This window comes from Phyllobates terribilis, unplaced genomic scaffold, assembly GCF_046119375.1.
Source record: "Phyllobates terribilis strain yellow unplaced genomic scaffold, ASM4611937v1 Scaffold_7__3_contigs__length_470593459, whole genome shotgun sequence".
Lineage (NCBI taxonomy): Eukaryota > Metazoa > Chordata > Amphibia > Anura > Dendrobatidae > Phyllobates > Phyllobates terribilis.
Window position 1 is genome coordinate 142,594,977 of NW_027362767.1, and position 22,068 is coordinate 142,617,044.

At 49.2% G+C, this 22,068-nt stretch overlaps 1 protein-coding gene across 3 annotated transcripts in view; it reads right to left on the reverse strand.

The window, feature by feature from the left end:
* Positions 1-22,068, reverse strand: part of LOC141153993 (uncharacterized) — an 802,172-nt gene that overhangs the window by 262,757 nt on the left and 517,347 nt on the right. For all 3 annotated transcript variants that reach the window (XM_073639352.1, XM_073639353.1, XM_073639351.1), the window contains one exon: positions 10,659-10,724. In XM_073639352.1, the coding sequence (XP_073495453.1) occupies positions 10,659-10,724 (66 nt within the window). The remainder of the gene's footprint in view (positions 1-10,658; positions 10,725-22,068) is intronic.

Here is a 22,068-nt window from a genome sequence, read left to right on the forward strand (position 1 = left end):
CCCTAGCCCTGACTATGACCATTTTACAGCTATTTTAAAACACTGAAGTTCGTGTCTCCATTGACTTCTATTAGGTTTGGGTCCAAGGTCAAGTTCAACATCAAGTTCAGACCCGAAAAGAACATTTTACTGTATGTTCGGTTGAAACCGGCGAACCCGAACATCCACGGATTCGCTCATCTCTAGTCACGACCCCTCACGAAAAAGCTGATTAGAGCGTTCCTGGGAATCATGGGGTATCACAAAGTTGTCCCTAACTTTGCTGTGATGTCAATCAAAGAAAAAAGGCGATATGCTTACTAGCGGTGATCACCCAAATAATCAACAATGAATAATTTACCATAAATATATATCAATTTATTCAAAACATATAGATCCTGACACACATATACAGAAGAATATACCGATTGACATGTGTACTATGTTTTGATATGCTAGGGGTAGATCCCGAACAATAGATGGTGCCCTCCTAATTAGTGGTGTTAACTTTGCTGTGATAGCAACCCCTCTTACTGACCTCCTAAAAGGTATGAAGCCGGCTGTGGCTAAGTGGTCATGTGGCACCCCAGGGGGTCTGGTTGCCACAGTGGTAGAAATACCATGTCTGAGAGCGAGCATGGGTTTTCCTGGTCAGGAGCACTGTTGCATGCAACGCCTCCTGCCCCAGTCCAGGGAGGGGAGGAACCTGCCCTTTATAAACTGGATCTGGGGTGGGGTTAGAGGAGTCGAGTCGAGTCTAGTCGAGTATAGTCAGAGCAAGGAGCTCTGGAGTCAACACAGGAGCAGAGAGCCAGGGATTGGAGCTGATAGAGCTCATCCTGGCAGAAGACGCAGAGAACCGGACACCGGAGTCCGAGGCTGTGAGGATATCCACATCCAGCAGCAGAAACCACCTGGCAGGGGATTTCAGGTCCTCTGGTCATAGGAAGCCCGGAGGCTCAGTCACATGCAAGGGACCGGCACCGCCATCGAGGAGCGGAAGGTACCAAAGGCCCCAAGTCACCAGCCATACGGGTGAGCACCACACGGTACACTCAGGGACGTGGGCTACTACACGACTACAGCAAGGTAGCCAGGAAGAGTGCTGTCAGACGGGAAGGCCTACACCTCCACCTGGCCAGGGGGACTCTTGTTCGCTCACAGACTGACCAGGCCTCTAATGTTAGCCAGTACTCCTGGCAGGGCCTTCTTCATTACCAACAGTAAAGACCCTGAACTGCACTGCACGGACTTTGAGTCATTTCTGCTGCACCCATGCACCACAACCCTCACCATCTACACACGTTGCCCTGAGGCTATACTCCTCCCGTGGGGAGTTATACTACCCTCTGCTGCGCACCCAACATCAGCCTCAGCGGTCTGCTCCGCAGCGGCGGTTCTCAGTGACCGCAATCCACGGGTGGCGTAGTCGGACATTTAAACATTAAAAACCAAATAAACAGATCCGCCACTGGTTTGACCACCCTGAGCCACGGGACCGGGTCGCCACCACGGAGACTACAAACCCCCAGCATTACACAGAGACCTGCCTCCGGGTATTCCCCCACACACGGCCCAGGGGGCGCGTCAACTTTGGCGTAGTCGGCAGGATTTCGTGCCCGCAACCACCGGGTACTGCGTGCCTGAAGAAAGACTGTGATACCTACCGTGGTGAAGTTTCCCGCCATCCGCAGCCGTTTTCCCGCCATCCGCAGCCATTTTCCCGCCATTGGGCGCCATTTTTGGGACGCCGCGCAGGAAGAAGAGGGGCGTGGACCCCAAAAGCGCGCAAGAGCTAAAGCCCCGCCTTACGTACTGACGCTGCGCAAGGTCCTGGAAGGAGCCCAGCGGACGCCGACATCACCAGCGCGCGACGCAAGGTCCTCGACACCGTCGATCGACTGCGGAGCCGCGGCCTACGGAGAAAAAGCAACGGAAGGTAGGCCACGGTTAACTAGGGGGGAGGAAGACACCAGGAATGGAGGGAGCTCCCACCGCCAGCGCGGCTGCTGCCGCAGTGATGCCGTTCACGATGCCGTATATCACCGGAGCGGCATGGTTACCCCAGTACTCAGGGGAGTCGCATACCTTGAGCAACTTTAAAGAAAGACTGAAGAGCCTATTCAAAGTATACCCCCTGTCCGAGGAACAAAAGTGAGCCTCCTGATAGGCCAGTTAATCGGAGCAGCCCAAAGAGAAGTGAAGTCGTGGTCAGCCAGGGAAAAGGGGACTGTAAAGGAAATATTGGCCCGTCTAAAGGACACTTTTGATACCCGCACCTCAGCAGAGATCAAGCTAAAATTTTATGGGTGCAAACAGCGGGCACAAGACAGTATACGGGACTATGCTTTGAATTTGCAGGAGGCCCTTAGAGCCATTAAGCAGGCAGACCCTGACAGAGTGCGGAATGAGGATAAGCTGTTGACTGAACAGTTCATTGAGGGTCTACAGTCCAGCGCCCACCGAACCCAGTTGCGTGTAATGGCCTTGCAGAACCCTGATTTGGACTTTGCGCAGTTTAAAGACAGAGCCATCCGGGTGCTCCGAGAACCGGCACCGGGTGGCGCTGTAACCCACAGGCGCCTTTCTATCACCTATCACCAGGAGGCGGCGCCCTTGTCTGCAGAGCCTGTGGGAGCTGATGCACAGGCTTTGGACAAAGCCCCGGCTGCAGACCTGCACCATCAGGTCCAAGAGCTGACCAAAAGCGTTGCCGCGCTAACCAGAACTGTGCAGTCTTTACAGGTGTCCCCTCCAGGAAAGATCCAGCTGGCTTCCAGTCTGGAGGACGTCCCTTGGCGCCGACAGAGGAGGATCCCATCGTCCAGAGGAAGGCCCAGCGACCGCTACGACCAGGACGGACAACCCATCTGCCGCCGCTGCAACCAACCAGGACATATGGCAAGGTACTGTCATTTAAACGGGCCCAACCTGGGGCAGAGGGCCGATCCCCAGGGATAAGACCATCAGGCCCATCGAGCTGGCGTGATAAGTACGTAGGGGAACGACCGGTCTTGCCTGTGGTGCTGGATGGCATTCCTATGAGTGCACTACTGGACACCGGGTCACAGGTAACCACCATCCCCTATGTGCTTTTTAAGCGGTACTGGAATGACTCAGATATTACCCGCTACCCAGATAACGATTTGAGCATCATCGCCAGCAATGGTCAGCCCGTGCCGCAGGTGGGATTCAAGGAGGTGACCATAAAAATTGGTAAAGTTGAACTGCCAGCGCAAGGACTGATTATTGTGGACATTGACCGTCGTGAAAGCCACCCTAAGATAACCTTGGGTACTAATGTTATTGAAAATTGTCTTGCAGAGATAATTGTCATATTACAGCAGGTTGCGATGAACGTCAGCTCCAGCCAGCAGCGTGTCCTACAAAAAGAGATCAGAGCCCTGATGAAAAGGCAACAGGTAGAACTGCCTGGTGGTGAGATTGGTAGTGTTAGGATGAGTGACCCGTTCCCTATCGCCATGCCCCCAAAAAGTGAGATGATGATCTGGGGCCGGACTGCAATCGGGTTAAGAGGAAGGGACTACCAAGCCATGGTAGAACCCGTCTACTCAGACAGTAGGCCCACCATTTTGACAGCGCGGGGGGTGGTCGATATGCGCCATGGGAGGCTACCCGTCCGCATCCTAAACATTGGGGAAAGAGAAGTATACTTGCCCCGGTATGCCACTCTAGCCAAATTGTTCACCGTTAACCAAAACTCTGTAAAGGCCGTGGAACCCTTGCCTCCATCTCAACCAGAGGAGGGTAACGGCTCCAAGAAACAAATGGAGGACTGGTGTCAGAAGCGGCATGTGGGCACTGACTCCACTCCCTCACACCAAAAACAGGGAGTCTACCGGGTGGTTCAAGAGTACGAAAGAGTCTTTAGCAAACACCCGCTAGACTTTGGGCAAGTAAAGGGGGTAGAACACCACATCCCCACGGGAGACCATCCACCCATAAAGGAAAGATACCGACCTGTACCCCCTGCACACTATCAGAATGCCAAGGGAATGTTGCGAGAAATGAAGGAGGCTGGGGTAATCAGGGACAGCTGTAGCCCCTGGGCAGCTCCACTAGTTCTTGTGAAAAAGAAAGATGGCACCATGAGAATGTGTGTAGATTACAGAAAGGTCAACCATATCACACACAAAGATGCGTACCCATTACCTAGGATAGAGGAATCTTTAGCTGCATTAAAGTCTGCTAACTTCTTCTCCACTTTAGATCTTACTAGCGGGTACTGGCAGGTTCCTGTAGCAGAGGCAGACAAGGAGGAGACCGCGTTCACCACCCCGATGGGTTTCAGCAACTTCATCTGTATGCCGTTCGGGTTCTGCAACGCACCAGGAACCTTTCAGCGGTTGATGGAGTGCTGTCTGGGGCACAGGAATTTCGAGACGGTCCTGCTATACCTGGACGATTTCATCGTGTATTCCAAAACATATGAGGACCATCTGAAACACCTGGCAGAGGTGTTTGACGCCCTGGCAGTCTACGTCCTAAAGGTAAAACCCTCCAAGTGTCATCTACTGAAACCAAAGGTACAGTACCTGGGACACGTGGTGAGTGCTGACGGAGTAGCTCCAGACCCTGATAAGATCACAGTGATTAAGGACTGGCCAAGACCGTCCAGCAAAAAGGAAGTGCGGCAGTTCCTCGGGTTGGTAGGCTACTACCGAAGATTCATCCCCGGGTTCACCAAAATGGCAGCCCCTATGCAAGACCTCCTGTTAGGTCAGTCAAAGACCAAGAATCAAAAGCCGCCATTCAGGTGGGACAAGCTGGAAGAGGAGTCTTTCCGCCAGCTGAAGATGGCCCTCATGGGGGATGAGATTCTGGCTTACCCTGATTACGGCCAGCCTTTCATCCTCCACACGGACGCCAGTAACGTGGGGCTGGGAGCCGTACTATCCCAGATCCAGCAGGGCAGAGAGCGGGTAATTGCTTACGTCAGCCGAAAACTACGGCCCACAGAGAGAAACCCTGAGAATTATAGCGCCTTTAAGCTAGAGTTCCTGGCAGTGATGTGGGCAGTGACGGAACGTTTCAAACATTACCTTGCCTCTGCCAAGTTCACTGTGTACACGGACAACAACCCGTTGACACACTTGGACACTGCAAGACTTGGTGCCCTGGAGCAAAGATGGATGGCCAGGCTTTCCAACTATGAGTTTACCATCAAATACCGGGCGAGACGCACAAATGCCAACGCAGACGCCCTGTCCAGGATGCCGAACTTGCCGGACGGAGGGGAAGATCCAGAAGAACTGGAAGAGATTGAACTCCCTGCGTTCCACCGTCATGGGATTACCCAGTGTTCCCACTGTGTAAGGGACAAGCACTCTGCCACATTCAATCCCTTACCCCACTACAGCTGACAGTGACCCAGCCATCCGCCTGCTAAAAGAGATGCTGACACACGCTGATGCCCGCCTTAACCCAGACGCTCCGGAAGAGACCAAACAGCTGTGGAATGAGAAGAGTAAACTGTTTCTCTACAAGGGGAAGCTGTGCCGGAGAATTGTCAACTCCCGGACACATGAGCTGACCTGGCAGGTAGTGGTCCCGAGACGAGACGCGGCTATGGTCCTGGAGGCATACAACGACGGAGCAGGGCACTTTGGATGGAAGAAGTTGGAGTTCCTGTTGCGTGAACGGTTCTTCTGGGTAGGCATGAGAGGGGGCATTGAGAGATGGTGCAGAGACTGCGGCCCGTGCAACCTGAGAAGAAAGGACCGTGCCAGCCAGAAGGCTCCCCTGCAGCCCATCATCACCAAGCAGCCACTAGAACTGGTAGCCCTGGACCATGTGAAGCTGGCTCCAAGTAGGTCCGGGTACGTCTACGCCCTCACCATCGTAGACCACTACTCCCGGTTCCTGGTGGTGGTCCCTGTCAAAGACTTAACGGCTCAGACGGCAGATAGAGCCTTCCAGCAGAACTTCTGCCGTCCACACGGGTATCCGGAGCAAGTGTTGACTGACCAAGGTCCAGCCTTCGAAGCGGTGGTCTTCCAGGAGTTCTGCAACCTGTATGGCTGCAAGAAGATAAGGACAACGCCCTATCACCCCGAAACCAACGGATTGTGAGAGAAGATGAACCAGGTGGTGATAGACTTGCTGAAAACGTTGCCCCTGGAAAAACGCAGTCTGTGGCCTGAAAAACTGCCTGATCTGGTGGACTTGTATAACCACATCCCAGAAAAATCCACCAACTGCACCCCGGCTTACCTAATGAGAGCAAGACCTGGTAAGCTGCCTATTGACCTGGATATGGGAGTCCTGACACCCGAGGACACCTCGCCAGAGGCAGACTGGGATACAGAACGGCAGCAGCAGTACCGGAAAGTGCAGGAGAGTGTTGAGAGAAGTCTGTCTCAAGCAAGAGAAAGGCAAGAGAGGACTTACATCCAGCATGCTACCGCTGTTACCCTGGCACCCGGAGAGCAGGTCTTGAAGAGGAAGAGGCGGCTCCATAAGTTGGATGACCAGTGCGAGAAAGACCCGTACACAGTACTGCCCTCAAGCCATGAAAATCCGAAAGTATGCATTATCAGTAAGGATGGAGGAGAGACCACAGCCACTGTCTCCAGAGGCCACCTGAAGAAGTGTCCCGAGCAGCTGAAAAGCACTGATGAAGACCAAGATAGCCCTCCACCCACAGAGGAAAGGGAAGAAATGGTCAGTACAGTACTCGGAGAATTTCCCCGGTCCTGGACACAAATTAACAACTCTATTGTGGTACCCATCCTTACCTTTTTCCAGCCAGCCCCTCAAGGGCCTACAGAAGAGCAAGTAGTGTTGGAAGAGCAACCGGCCCCGGAGGCAGAAGATTCCATACCAGCAGCCCAGGAGAATCAACCCTCTGCTAGTAGTGAGCCTGCCGTGCCCGTGGTAAGCCAGAGAGTATGCAGAAAGCTGCCCAACCTACCCATAACATCTCCAAACACCTGTAGTGCAGATGTGTCACCCTGGCCTGGATGCCACAAATATAATAAAGCTGTGTTTGAGAGCAAGGGGGAGGTCCTCTAGTCAAGGATCATTAGCATGCAGCACCTCCTGTCCCAGACCAGTAGGGGGAGCAGGCTGCCCCTATAAAAGCTGGAGCTGGGGCAGGGTTAGGGAGAACTGGACAACCAGTCTCTGGATAGAGAAGTGTCCCAAAGCAGGAACAGACAGTTGTGTTGCAGCTTAAGAGGACGTGTGGCAGTAGGAGCCAGGGACAAAGGCCAAGTGAGCCTGTCCTGGCAGATAAAGCAACTAATCTACCAGACTTTGGTGTCTGAGGCTGGGAGGATTCCAGGTCCTACAGCAGATAACCAGTCCGCAGGGGACTGTATGTTCCTTGGCCTAAGAAGCCGGGAGGCTCCGCCACAGCAGAAGGGACCAGCAATGCCGTACCAGGCCGGGAGTAGAAAGGGACCCAAGTTACAAGCCATACGGGCGAGAGGACATGGTGAGCTCAGGAACGTGGGCTGTTACATTACCAGAAGGGAAATAGCCAGAAGGAGCACAGAGAGCATGGTAGGCCTACACCCTCACCCTGACCAGGGCCAGCTTTCCACTTGTTCTCAGACATCTAGGCCCCCTCCTAGCTGGGCCTGTTTCTGGGTCATATTACCTGTTCTAATAAAGACCCTGAACTGTTTAAGAGGCCTCCGTTTCCTGGCTAACGCGGTCGGAATCATCCCCTCCATCATCCATTATATACACTGCCCTGGGGCCATACTCCTCCCGTGGGGAGTTGAACTATTCAGTGCTGCACATTTATATCAGCCCCAGCGGTCTGCACTGCAGCGGCAGTTAGCCCTGACCGCAATCCACGGGTGGCGTAGTCGGACATTACCTACAGCACATCATAGACTACCACTGGTCTGACCACCCTGAGCCACGGGACGGGGTCGCCAATACTACTCCCAGCATTGCCCTGAAGACCGGTCCCGAGTGCCCCACGGCCCAGGGGGTGAGTCACAGACACTAGCGAGCCCACTACACAAGGGGTGGAAACAGTGGACCCAGAAAGAACACCACCAGATAGTGTGTTGCGTAGGTCCACCAGGAGCACTAGAGGTCAGATGCCCGCTCGCTGGAGAATCTAAAAAAAATTATATATACCTGTATATTGTAAATGTTGAAATGTTTTATGTTTGTTGCATGAATAATAATTATGTTTCTCAAGTTACCCGACAGGGTTTATGGACTGACAGGTTATGGACAATGAATAACCAGAACTGTACCTTGTAAATAGTTGCACCTGTTAAGTGCCCCTTTTGTCCGGACCACAGAACAAAAACCCGTGGAGGTGGCTGAAGACGTGGTCCAACGCCGGATCATCGATGCCCTGTAGCCACCCCAGGGCCTACGTGGAGGGTTTGGGACGGGTCCCTCAAAATACATTTTGGGTGACATGGACACCTGGTTACGGAAGCGCCGTGACCTATAAAGACTGAACTCCTTGTACATATGTTGATGTGTTATTGCTTATACCCTGTTATGTATGTTTTCATAAAATGTGTTTTGTCCCGGAGTACTAAAATTTACCAGGGGGGAATGTGGCACCCCAGGGGGTCTGGTTGCCACAGTGGTAGAAATACCATGTCTGAGAGCGAGCATGGGTTTTCCTGGTCAGGAGCACTGTTGCATGCAACGCCTCCTGCCCCAGTCCAGGGAGGGGAGGAACCTGCCCTTTATAAACTGGATCTGGGGTGGGGTTAGAGGAGTCGAGTCGAGTCTAGTCGAGTCTAGTCAGAGCAAGGAGCTCTGGAGTCAACACAGGAGCAGAGAGCCAGGGATTGGAGCTGATAGTGCTCATCCTGGCAGAAGAAGCAGAGAACCGGACACCGGAGTCCGAGGCTGTGAGGATATCCACATCCAGCAGCAGAAACCACCTGGCAGGGGATTTCAGGTCCTCTGGCCATAGGAAGCCCGGAGGCTCAGTCACACGCAAGGGACCGGCACCGCCATCGAGGAGCGAAGGTACCAAAGGCCCCAAGTCACCAGCCATACGGGTGAGCACCACATGGTACACTCAGGGACGTGGGCTACTACACGACTACAGCAAGGTAGCCAGGAAGAGTGCAGTCAGACGGGAAGGCCTACACCTCCACCTGGCCAGGGGGATTCTTGTTTGCTCACAGACTGACCAGGCCTCTAATGTTAGCCAGTACTCCCGACAGGGCCTTCTCCATTACCAACAGTAAAGACCCTGAACTGCACTGCACGGACTCGGAGTCATTTCTGCTGCGCCCATGCACCACAACCCTCACCATCTACACATGCTGCCCTGAGGCTATACTCCTCCCGTGGGAAGTTATACTACCCTCTGCTGCGCACCCAACATCAGCCTCAGCGGTCTGCTCCGCAGCGGCGGTTCTCAGTGACCGCAATCCACGGGTGGCGTAGTCGGACATTTAAACATTAAAAACCAAATAAACAGATCCGCCACTGGTTTGACCACCCTGAGCCACGGGACCGGGTCGCCGCCACGGAGACTACAAACCCCCAGCATTACACAGAGACCCAGCTCCGGGTATTCCCCCACACACGGCCCAGGGGGCGCGTCAGTCACTGGAAACCTCGAGGGCATTTCAGGAACTAAAGCTAGCCCTCTGTAGGCAGCCAGTGTTGGTAGCTCTAGACTTCGCAAAAGAATCCATAGTTCAGACAGATGTGTTAGATGTTGGACTGCGAGCTGTCATATCACAGGAAATTAATGTGGAAGAACACCCAATAATCAACTTGAGTAGGAAGCTTTCCCCATGTGAGAAATACTACTCTATCATAGAAAAAGAGTGCTTGGCCATCAAAAGGACACTGGATGCATTAAGGTATTACATGTTGGGCTGGAAATTTATGCTAGTGTCCAACCATATCCCACTAAGATGGATGTGGGGAGAAAGGGGAACAATGCTTGGGTAACTTAGTGGTTCTTGGCTTTGCAAGATTTTAGGTTTCATGTGGAACAAAGCCCAGGAATGCTTCATGGCAACACTGATACCCTCTCAAGTATTCCCTGTTTGATGGCTGAAGGTGCACAGCCCCCCAGCTTTAGGCAGACAGGGGTCATATGTAGGAAAGCAGGAGGTAAAGTCCTGGATGGGAGGTATATGTCACTGAGGTACCTGTCTTCGGTGATGTAAGTCTCAGAGATAAAGACTCCAGCAACAACAGGTTGATGTAAGTTTTTTGCATTGACTATCCAACACAATGGGCAGCACTTTGAACACATTTTATAAGTGGTCATAAAACTTGTAAAAAACTCATGAAAGAATAAAGTTACGTTAAAACCAAGCACACCATTGTTTTTTTATGAAATTCTCAGTAAGTTTGATGTGTCACATGACCCTCTTCCCATTGAAAAAATAAAATTGGATCCAAAATGGCTGACTTCAAAATGGCCGCCATGGTCACCACCCATCTGGAAAAGTTTTCCCCCTCCCATATACTAATGTGCCACAAACAGGAAGTTGATATTACCAACCATTCCCATTTAATGAAGGTGTATCCATATAAATGGCCGACCCTGTATATTTACAATACACAAAAATGTGCTTTAAATATGGTCATCCCAAGAATGCCCTTATAAAAATTAAGAAAAAATAGCAACAACTTTAAGAAACACTTAGATTTTTTCTCCGCCTAAAAAAATGAATGAGTACACAGACATGTACACTCACCTTTTAGTTCTGGAGGAAGAGGGTAACCATCTTCATCCATAAGGATTTGTTCCACCAGTGTGTTACCTAAAGTGAAATACAAAGATCTTCAAGTTTCTGATTATTTGTAACAGTTGTTTTTATACACAATTGATTATATGTTTTTTTTCCTTTTTTTCTGAACCACAGCTTTATGATCATTACTAGAGATGTTCGGAAAATGTTGGGTTTTTTCAAATATGGCACGAACATTGCACATTTGGATTTGTGATTGGACCCCCGAGCGTTTTTACTGAAAATCAGCCCAATTTTGTCAAGTGCGGTAAATGATTGCGTTTCCACTACTGTATTTTTTAGGACTTTGGCTAGGACAGTGGTGCTGTATGATGAGCTGTCTGACTCTGTTCTACCACTGACATCAATATCCTCACTCCATGACACAGACAGCGCCACTGCTTTCTACAATGCCACTCTCGCATCAGCTATTGACTCGGTCGCCCCACTTGTGCATGGCAGAGAACGACGAGTCAACAGGCAACCCTGGCACAACAACCTCACTAAACAGCTTCGGCAAGCGTCCAGGGTTGTGGAGCGGCGTTGGAAGAAAACACATACTCAAGATGACTTCACTGCATTCAAACAAGCAACACTCGCATTCAAATAAGCCCTCACCTCTACTAAACAGGCCTACCTCACAACCCTCATATCTTCCCTATCCTACAACCCCAAACAGCTATTCAACACTTATAACTCTCTCCTCCGCCCTCCACTGCCCCCTCCGACCTCCGCCATCTCTGCTGAGGAGTTTGCAACACACTTCAAAAACAAGATTGACCAAACATGGCAAGTCTTTACTGTCCGACCACCACAACCCCTTTGTTTTCCACACCATTTCCCTACCCCCATAACCTCCCTTCCCAACATCAAGGAAAGAGACCTTACTCATCTCCTCTCCAAATCACACCTCACCACATGTGCACTCGACCCCATCTCATCCAACCTCCACCCCAACCTCACCCCCACACTCATCCCATCCCTAACCCATCTCTTCAACCTATCACTATCTTCTGGTACTTTCCCCGCTGCCTTCAAACATGCCACAATCACACCCATCCTCAAAAAGCCATCCCTCGATCCAATCTCCTTGTCCAGCTATCGCCCTATATCGCTGCTCCCTTTTGCCTCCAAACTCCTTGAGCGACACGTTCACGCTGAACTTTCCTCCCACTTTTCATCGAACTCTCTCTTTGACAACCGACAATCTGGCTTCCGCCCCCACCATTCCACCGAAATTGCCCTTACTAAAATCACCAATGACTTACTTACAGCTAAAGCTAACAGACAATTCTCTGTACTCCTTCTTCTTGACCTGGCCTCTGCTTTCGATACAGTTGACCACTGCCTCCTACTACACATCCCCTCTTCCTTTGGCATCAAAGACCTTGCCCTATCTTGGATCTCCTTATACCTTTCTAACCACACATTTAGCGTCTCCCACTCCCACACTACCTCCTCACCCCGCCCCCTCTCTGTTGGAGTCCCTCAAGGCTCTGTCCTAGGACCCCTACTCTTCTCAATCTATACCCTTGGCCTGGGACAGCTCATATAATCCCATGGCTTCCAGTACCATCTGTATGTTGATGACACCCAGATCTACCTTTCTGGCCCAGATGTCACCTCACTGCTGTCCAGAATCCCAGCATGTCTAGCAGCCATATCCTCCTTCTTCTCATCCCGCTACCTCAAGCTCAATGTGGACAAAACTGAACTCATTATCTTTCCCCCATCTTGCATATCTTTCCCACCTGATTTTTCTATCACAATAAATGACATCACTCTTTCCGCTGTACCAACAATCCGCTGACTCGGAGTAACCCTTGACTCTGCCATGTCCTTCAATCCCCACATCCAAGCTCTCACCACCTCCTATCGCCTCCAGCTCAAAAATATTTCCAGAATCCGTCCTTTCCTCAACCCTCAATCTACTAAACTGCTTGTGCATGCCCTCATCATCTCCCGCCTCGACTACTGCAACATCCTCCTCTGTGGCTTACCTGCTAACACTCCCACACCCCTCCAGTCCATCCTCCACTCTGCTGCACGACTGGTTCATCTCTCGCCTCACTACTCCTCAGCTACCCCCCTTTGCAAATCCCTTCACTGGCTCCCATTTCCCCAGCGTATCCAGTTCAAACTACTAACACTGACCTACAAAGCCATCCATAACCTTTCTCCTCCGTACATCTCTGAACTAATCTCCCGATATATTCCTTAACGTAACCTCTGGTCCTCCCAAGACCTCCTTCTCTCCTCCACACTTATTTGTTCCTCACGCAATTGCCTCCAAGATTTCTCCCGAATATCCCCCGTTCTATGGATTACTGGGCGCAGGAACCATCCACAACATTCAGACACAAGGGCTTGTTCCATTGGCTGCTGAAGTCACATGTCCCTCTCCATACAAAGAGCGGACATGTTGTTTTAGCACCATTTTGTCAGTGTAACAGCGGAGATAGGCTGCTCCCGACGCTGCTCTTGGAAACTGAGAGATTGAGATAGTTAGCTAGGCTGTTTCTTCTAAGTCAGATAGTTTAGATAGATAGGATCCTGTGTGGCTGTAAAATCGACCGTCAATCATTTTTGCTATCAGTGTGGTCCAGACAGAGACAGCAGGCCACATTTCAGCATAGAACTCCGTTGTGCACTGCTGATATTGTGCTCCATGCAGGAGTACACCTTTGAAACCCTATTTTTTTCTGTTTCTACCGTGCTGCATAAAGCAGGTCACATCTTAGCTTGTAATTATTTTGCGCTGAGATTCAGCTGTATCCAGGGATCCACAGTAAAAAAATCAAATTTTTTCCTGTTACAACCGTGATACATACAGCAGGCCATATATCAGCTTGTAATTTTTGGGCGCATATATTCAACTATATAGAGGTCTCATCCACAGTAAACAAAATCTAATTTCTTCTGTTACTAATGTGATACATAGAGCAGGCCACATCTCAGCTTGTAATTTTTTGGTGCATATATTCTGCTGTATACAGTCCTCGTCCACAATAAAAAAATCTAATTTCTTCTGTTACTAACGTGATACATACAGCAGGCCACATCTCAGCTTGTAATTTTTTGTCACATATATTCTACTATATCCAGGCCTCATCCACAGTAAAAAATCTAATTTCTTCTGTTACTGCCGTGATACAGCAGGCCACATCTGAGCTTGTAATTTTTTGGCGCATATATTCTATTGTATAAAAGCCTTGTCCACAGTAAAAAATCAAATTTCTTCTGTTACTACCGTGATACATACAACAGACCACATCTGAGCTTATAATTTTTTTGCGCATATATTTTGCTGTATCCAGGCTTCATTGACAGTAAAAAAATTTATTTCTTCTGTTACTACCGTGACACATACACCAAGGCACATTTGAGCTTGTAATTTTTTGGCGCATATATTCTATTGTATACAGGCCTTGTCCACAGTAAAAAAATCAAATTTCTTCTGTTACAACCGTGATACATACAACAAACCACATCTGAGCTTGTAATTTTTTGGTCTATATATTCTACTGTATCCAGGCCTCATCCACAGTAAAAAATCTAATTTCTTCTGTTACTTCTGTGATACATACAACAGGCCACATCTCAGCTGTAATGTTTTTGCGCCGAGATTCAGCTGTATCTAGGCCTCATCCACAGTAAAAAATATAATTTCGTCTGTTACTAATGTGATACATAGAGCAGGCCACATCTCAGCTTGTAAGTTTTTGCCGCATATATTCTACGGTATACAGGCCTCGGCCACAGAGAAAAATCGAATTTCCTCTGTTACTAACGTGATACATAAAGCAGGCCACATCTCAGCTTGTAATTTTTATGTGCTGAGATTCTGCTGTATCCAGGGCTCCACAGTAAAAAATCTAATATTTTGTTGCTAATAGAGTACTCCAATCACACTATCTGAGCAACATGAGTGGAAAAAAGCGAGGTCGTGGTGGAAGAGGGAATAGGCTTGGTGTTTAAGTTGTACGTGGAGTAGGTGGTAATGTTAGTGAAAGCACTAGTGAACCAACACCGTCACTTTCTATCCAAAGACAACTGACAACTTCTGTTAATGGACGAGCTACTCCACTCCCTTTCTTTGGCAACCACACAGTGGTACACCTTGTCGATGAGGGCCAGAAAGATCATGTGCTCCAGTGGATGGCAAGCGCTGCACCAAGTGGCCTCTCCTCCTCTTCCTTCACCTTAACAGTACAGTCCTCAAAGGTGGCAACCCAAATACCCTTGTTTCCTTCCACGTCATAACTCTCCAACCACCCAACTGACTAGGGAACCACAGATGGGTGAGTCTTCAGAGCTGTTCACACATTCTATGCCATGGGAATCAGAGGTCTGCTCCAAAGATTCACAGACTCAAGAGGAAGAAAGCATCTGCACCGATGCCCAAATTTTTTTTATGTTGGATCCAGGGCTGGACGAAGTATGGACAGAGCAGAATCCTGACCATCGTCACCAGACACTAACCCCCGTGGGCGGAGTGGATCCTGATGAGATTCAGATACCTGAGGCGCACGCACACTGTACTGGGCAGGAAGAGGAGGAGGGTGACTTTCAGGGTGAGAAATGGGAGAACAGAGAGGCTGATGAGGTTGTAGATCCCACTTGGTGTGAACCCAGAGGCACGCAGCTGAGTAGCTCATCTGAGGATGTGGTGGAGGAGGAAGGTTGTGGTGGATGAGGAGGTTATGTTGCGGCCTACCACACAGACACAAAGTGATGCAACCACGCCGAGCACTGAATCCTCAGCCACAATTGTGTCTGTGACCAGAAGGAGTTGTGGTTCTGAAGCTCGCAGGAGCGGCAATGGTTGCCTAGCCTGGGCCTTTTTTGAGACCGCAAAGGATGAGCCAACTCACGTTAGCCAACTTTGCAAAAAAAGACTCCGTAGAGGGAAAAATTGCAATAATTTGACTACTACATGCATGAACAGTCACATGCGTGATCAACATGCGTTAGTCTGGCAATCTCACTGCAATAAAATGCGGACCAGCGGGTCCTCCTCAGTCACCATGCCAAGTGTTGTCACATAGATCTCCGGCAGGAGAACATTCACTTGTTTAACTGCTCCAGTCAGACTGAGTGAAAGCCCGCCATCTGGAACAGAAGTGGACATGCCTGCTGTTTTTGCTTCACCAAGCACACCACATCTTTCTCAATGCACCATAACATTTCCACCTGCACCTCACTCATGGTTCAGCAATTTTTCATGTTCATCCTGCTCCGCCCTCACTCAGCACAGCAGCCAGTCCTCGGTCCCACAGTTGTTGTCCCGTAAAAGTTTTTTCATCCTACACATGAAAAACGAAAGAGGTTGAACTCTACCAATCTGTTGGCCACGGAAATGCTGCCTTTCCAAATGGTAGATACAGTTGGTTTCTGAAAGCTGATGGCCGTTGCAGTCCCCCAGTACCAGTTGCCCAGTCGCCATTACTTCTCTAAGAAAGCTGTGCCTCTGCTACACCAGCATGTCGCAGACATCATCCGTTCCTTGACTAAATCTATGTCTGCCAGGGTGCAATTCAACACAGACACCTGGACGAGTAAGCATGGCCAGGGGCATTATATCTTGCTGACTGGGCACTGGGTGACTCTGGTGGCTGTAGGGGCAGGCGGGGAAGGGGCTGATCCACAAGTCTTGGAATCCCCAACGCTTGTGGGACAAACCTCTGTATCCAACACTCCACTGCTTCTGCCTCCTCCACCTCCTTTAGGGCCTCCACCTGTACCCTCAACCTCTGACTTAATGAGACACGCGTTCCAATAGTGCAGAGCAAATCCCCACCACCTCAGTACTGTGCAGCTAGAGCACACGGAATAAGTCAGTCTTAAAATTAATATGTCTTGGAGATCACAGCCACACAGGTCAAGAGTTGTGGACAGCTATCCGGGCTGAGTTTGAGCAATGGCTATCTCCACTAAACCTGGAGCCAGGGAAGGCAGTGTGCGATAACGGTGTGAACCTGGTGGCGGCCCTATGCCGGGGCAACCTCACACACATGCCTTGCATGGTTCACACCCTCAACCTGATGGTACAGCAATTTCTCTGCCACTATCCCAGCCTGGATGCGCTGCTGCAGAATGCACGGTCGCTGTGTGTTCACTTCCTCCATTCGCACCCCACAGGTCATCGACTTGCATCGATATAGAGGTCTTTGTCTATACCAGTTAACCGGTTGATATGCGAGGAGCCAACATGGTGGAATTCCACTCTGCACATGTTGCAGCGACTGCGGCAGCAGCGACGAGCCCTGAAGCACTATGTCATGTTGTATAGCCTGGGCCAATGCAGTACGGACGTGGTGCAAATCATGTTTGTGGAGTGGGTACAGATGAAGGATCACTGTCATCAGCATCACTATTCCGGTCATCTACATGCTGGAGCACACTTTGAATAGTCTGCGGGAGGAGGTGGTGGTCCAGAGGAAGAGGCAGAGGAGGAACGGATAACAATGTCTCTAAGTTCCAGACTGTCATCACACATGCGGGTGCCAAGGCAGGGTGTATTACAGCGATCGAGGGGAACTCGTGTTACCAGACAAACTGTTAGTGAAGGTGCAGGAGCCGAGGAACAAGTGGAGGAGGATGAGGAGGAAGAGGTAATGGACGAGCAACAGTCAGGAGATGAAGAGTATAATGATCCCCTCTCTGTTGTCTGTGGTTGGAGGGAGGGGATGGAGCAAACAAGCACCAGTGTTACCCAGCCACCAACACTCCATGTGCTTGGAATGCATGGAAGAGCCCGACACATGAGCACCTATTTGCTACACTATCTGCAACATGATCCCCGTATAGTTAGGATTTGAAATAGTGCTGACTACTGGGTTGCCACACTGTTAGATCCACATTACAAGAGTAAATTTTGCCAGATGCTTCCCGCCCTGGAAAGGAACCCGCGCATGCAGGAGTATCAAACCACGCTTTTAGACAACCTTAAGAGAAGTTTTCCCCAAGACAGCAGTGAGGTATACATGTGCATCACAGCTCTAGACTTCCAACCTCAGGAACGTCAAATCGTCAATGCAAAAACATTAGCAGCAGCGGCAGTGTAAGTGGCAGAAGCCATTTTTGTGAGTCATTTCACTAATTTTTTAGACCAGCTCCACCAGCCCCACAGAGTACAAGTTTGACACGTGGTGAACGATTGGAGAGGATGGTGCAGGAGTATCTCGAGCTCAATATCAATACCATCAGGGTGAGTTTGGAACCTTTTACATTTCGGTCTTCAAAAATGGAAGAGTGGCCTGATCTAACCTGCTTTGGAGTTTTTATCATGCCTGGCAGCCAGTGTTCTCTCAGAACGTGTCTTTAGCGCTGCTGGTGGTCATAAAGATGAACAAGTAATGGATCTCCAATGACTTTTGCATCCCAATCACAGACTGTGCAGACTAGACGATAGTGTAGTTTTTAGCGTGCTGCATTGATTTCGTGTTATTGCAGTCTGTGATATCTTTGTTGTGGCTTCTGTGTCTGCTGTTGTTGCTGCTGATGTTAACAACAATTTTTGGAAATGTGGAGACTGCTGATTGGGTCTCCATCTGCTGGGTTGGCTGTAGTGAAAGGGGTGTCAGTGTCCCATTATACTAGTTCTACTCTGGTGAAATTGATGCCACTTTGTGGTGTCTGCTCCAAATTTTTAGAAATGTGGAGACTCCTGATTGGGTCTCCATCTGCTAGGTTGGCTGTAGTAGAAGGGGTGTCAGTGCCCCATTATACTAGTTCTACTCTGGTGAAATTGATGCCACTTTGGTGGTGTCTGCCCCTATTTTTTTTTTAATCTGGAGACTCCTGACTGGGTCTCCATCTAGTGTGTTTCCTGTAGTGGAAGGGGTGTCAGTCCCCATTATACTATTTCTACTTTGGTGAAATTGCCACTTTGGTGGTGTCACAGGTTTACCGCGACAGAGGAGCTAGAAGACCGCAGCGTCTGATTCCTCCCTCTCCTGCCTTCACTAGAAGCCTTTCACCTTCATGTTAAAGGGTGCAGGTTGCTTTCAGAAATGCAGGGGTTAATCTGCTCAGTTGTGAGCTCCTGAAAGCTTACCTGCATTAAGGCTCCCAGCTGTCCAGTGTTAGCCACTCCCCCTCCTATATATTCTGAGCTTTGGCTTGGAGTCATTGCCAGAGCTAGCTTATGTTGCATGGTTCTAGGAGTGTGGTGAAGAGTGGTTATTTGAGAAGGCGTTTGGAGGATTTAAGCTAAGACTGTTGTGTGGTTTAGTTTGTGTGTAATCCCCTTCTTCTCCTATTTTGTTTTTTCCCCATCCTCCACTCCCCAGTATTAACCTCTGTTGTTTGTGTGCATATATTTGTATGATTGGTGTTTTCCTTTAGCCCTGTTTGTATTACCTTGTTAGTCTGGTTGGTGTACTGCCATACACTACTACTCCCCTCTTCCCTGGGTGGGAGAAGTAATTTGTCTGAGGGCAAATTGAGGAGCTCAGACAAGGTACATGTCCCTGGAATCTTTACCTTCAGAAGTAATCCAGGGAACAGGGCCAGCAAGGGCACCCCTAGCGTTAGGGACAGGGAAGGAACTCCTGGCACCGGGATACCCGACAACAGAGTCGTGACAGGTGGTGTCTGCCCCTAATTTTTGGAAATGTGGAGACTCCTGATTGAGTTCCCATCTGCTGGGTTGGCTGTAGTGGAAGGGGTGTCAGTGTCGCATTATACTATTTCTACTCTATAGAAATTGATGTCACTTTGGTGGTGTCTGCCCCTAATTTTTGGAAATGTGGAGACTCGTGGTTGGGTCTCGTTCATGTGTGTTGCCTGTAGCAGTAGGGCTCCCAGACCGGCAGGCCTCCACTTATTTTCAGTCAACTACCTGTGTTACTATCGTTAAATTTTTGTACCAATAGTACTCTATGAAACTGATGTTTGTGCCACCTGAGTGTGGCTGAGCAGAAAAGCAGTTTGAGTTAATGCATGTGGTATCAGGGCTCCCAGCACAGCAGCTCTACACCGATTCCTCACCCACCTCGTCTTAATTTGAAGTTAAATTCAAAGCTGTAAATGCTGGCCCAGACCCTGATACCTCATGCATGGCCTATGGCTGACAGCTGCTGTGCCATTATAAAATATGTACTAGGGGTGAATTGTTGCCACTTTTCCTGTTGTCTGCCCCTAATTTGAGCTGCTTTGGCAGCTTTTGGGCCTCTTTGAAGGTGTTGTGTATGCGTTTGGTTTTGCCTTCCATTGAATGCAATGGGGTTCGGATATGTCCGATGAACCGTTCGACGAATTGTTCAGTAAACATCGGGAAGTTCGCCTATTTGAAATGAATCGAACCTTTAAAAGGTTCGCTCATCTCTAATCATTACTTCTACTTGCTGCCTCTCCCAAAACATATTGCGATAGTAAAACACGGCACGCCAATTAAATGGTGCACAAGTAGGGGCCCAACCCGTAGTAAATTGTAGAAGAACTTGGCACTCTGATTGTGGGAATTCAAAATAATTTATTTGTGTATGCAATTCACAGTGAAAGCATTCCGTTTCAGTCTGAACAAAGACCTTCTTCAGATACACGGATTGCCTCCAGAGAAATTAATAAACCAAATATATAGATGGAGATATAGACTGCAGTAGACATACAGCACTGACGATTAGTGAGAATCCACTCTATCTGTGGCGCTCAGAGAAACTGACAGGCTTCTCTAGTCACCACACATAGAGTGGATTCTCATTGGTACTCAGCCCTGTATGTCTACTGTCTCTTAACATCTGGCAGGCTCCTAGATAAAAAGGGAAACCTCCCATAAAAGTTGAGAGTCCGCAAATGCTGTCAAAATGTCCCTGAAGGGAGGTCACAGTGCACATTGTTACGTTATGATGCCATTGACCTCCGTATTTATAGTATGATGACCCACACATCTCCCTATAAACAGTATGATGACCATTACAGCTCCTTATATTATTATTATTATTATTATTTATTATTATAGCGCCATTTATTCCATGGCGCTTTACATGTGATAGGGATATACATAACAATATATATATATATATACTGTAGTATGAGACCCCCACAGCTTCCTAAATACAGTATGTTGGCCACATCAGCTCTCCTATATAGAGTAATAATATAATAATAATAATAATAATAATAATAATAATAATCTTTGTATGGGTATGATTATGGGGCCTCCACAAGTAACGACTGATAAAATAATAATAAAAAATACTCTTCTTGACACATTGCCATCGGTGCACTGCTCCGGTCTCTGTCGTGTGTGATATCAGACTCGCCACATAATTTGTGATCTAGTGATGTTATTGCGCTTGCCGCTAACAATCTTAGATGCACATGCTGAATGGCAAAGGAGGGAGCCATCAGCTTGCTCCCCCACCATTGTATTAATTCACAAGGTTGCAGATGCTGTTGTAATTCAGATAACAATGGGGGTTTCCCAATGCAGTTTGACAATAGATTTTCTCTGACTCAAGGGCCCAGTAGCGGCTGCAAGATCTGCTGCTTTGGAAGGACCCAGGGCCTACCGGAGGATTATCCAGTCTTCCATTGAGCCGGTCCGTCGCTGAGCAGATACATTGGGTGGAAGTGTAGTTTGATGTGCTTCTCCTCTAAGGGCAATCCTTAAAGGGGTTGTCCACTACTTGGACAATCCCTTATTGATCAAAATGTTTTGCCCCGATAAAATAAAAAAGCCTATACTCACCGCCCATGCTGGCACCGTTCCCGCGATGTCAGTGTGACGGGGTGTGAGACGGAGCAGGCAGAGACAGCAGGCCGATGAACAATCCCACAACCTTTATTGGACTAGGAGAATTTAACATCAAATGTAGCTGTAGTTCCTTAGAGTTAGTGTAGCACCCTGAGGATTCGGCTGCTACAGGAGTATTGCACCTCAACCCAGAGGTGTGATATTCCACTCCCGGGTAAGGAAGGAGTGTGGAACTGAGCTCAGATAGACTGCATGCACTACATACATCCCATTCCAGAGGAGCAGGCCGACGGCACTCCCACTTAGAAATGTGCAGGTGCGACCGAGCCTGTTCCTGGCTGGAGTGGGAGGGGGGAGGAACATCCCATGTAGTGTAGGGGCAGATAGGGGGAGCAGTCTGGGTAGTGGTAGGAGCTCATTGGGTGCTGGTCACCTGAGCTCACACATAGAGGGCTATATAAGGTGGGCACCATCAAAGATCAGGGTCAGACGCAGAGAGTAAGTCTGCTGCAGAGGAAGTCAGCCTGCAGCAAGGGAGCAGAACAGACCTGAGCCTGAAGAGTGAGAGAGTGGAGTACAGAAAGACCCAGAGGGGGACAAAGAAGGGACCCAAGAACCCAAATAAGAACACCGGGTGAGGAGTCAGCAGAAGGGTACCGGAACCCAAGCTGGTGG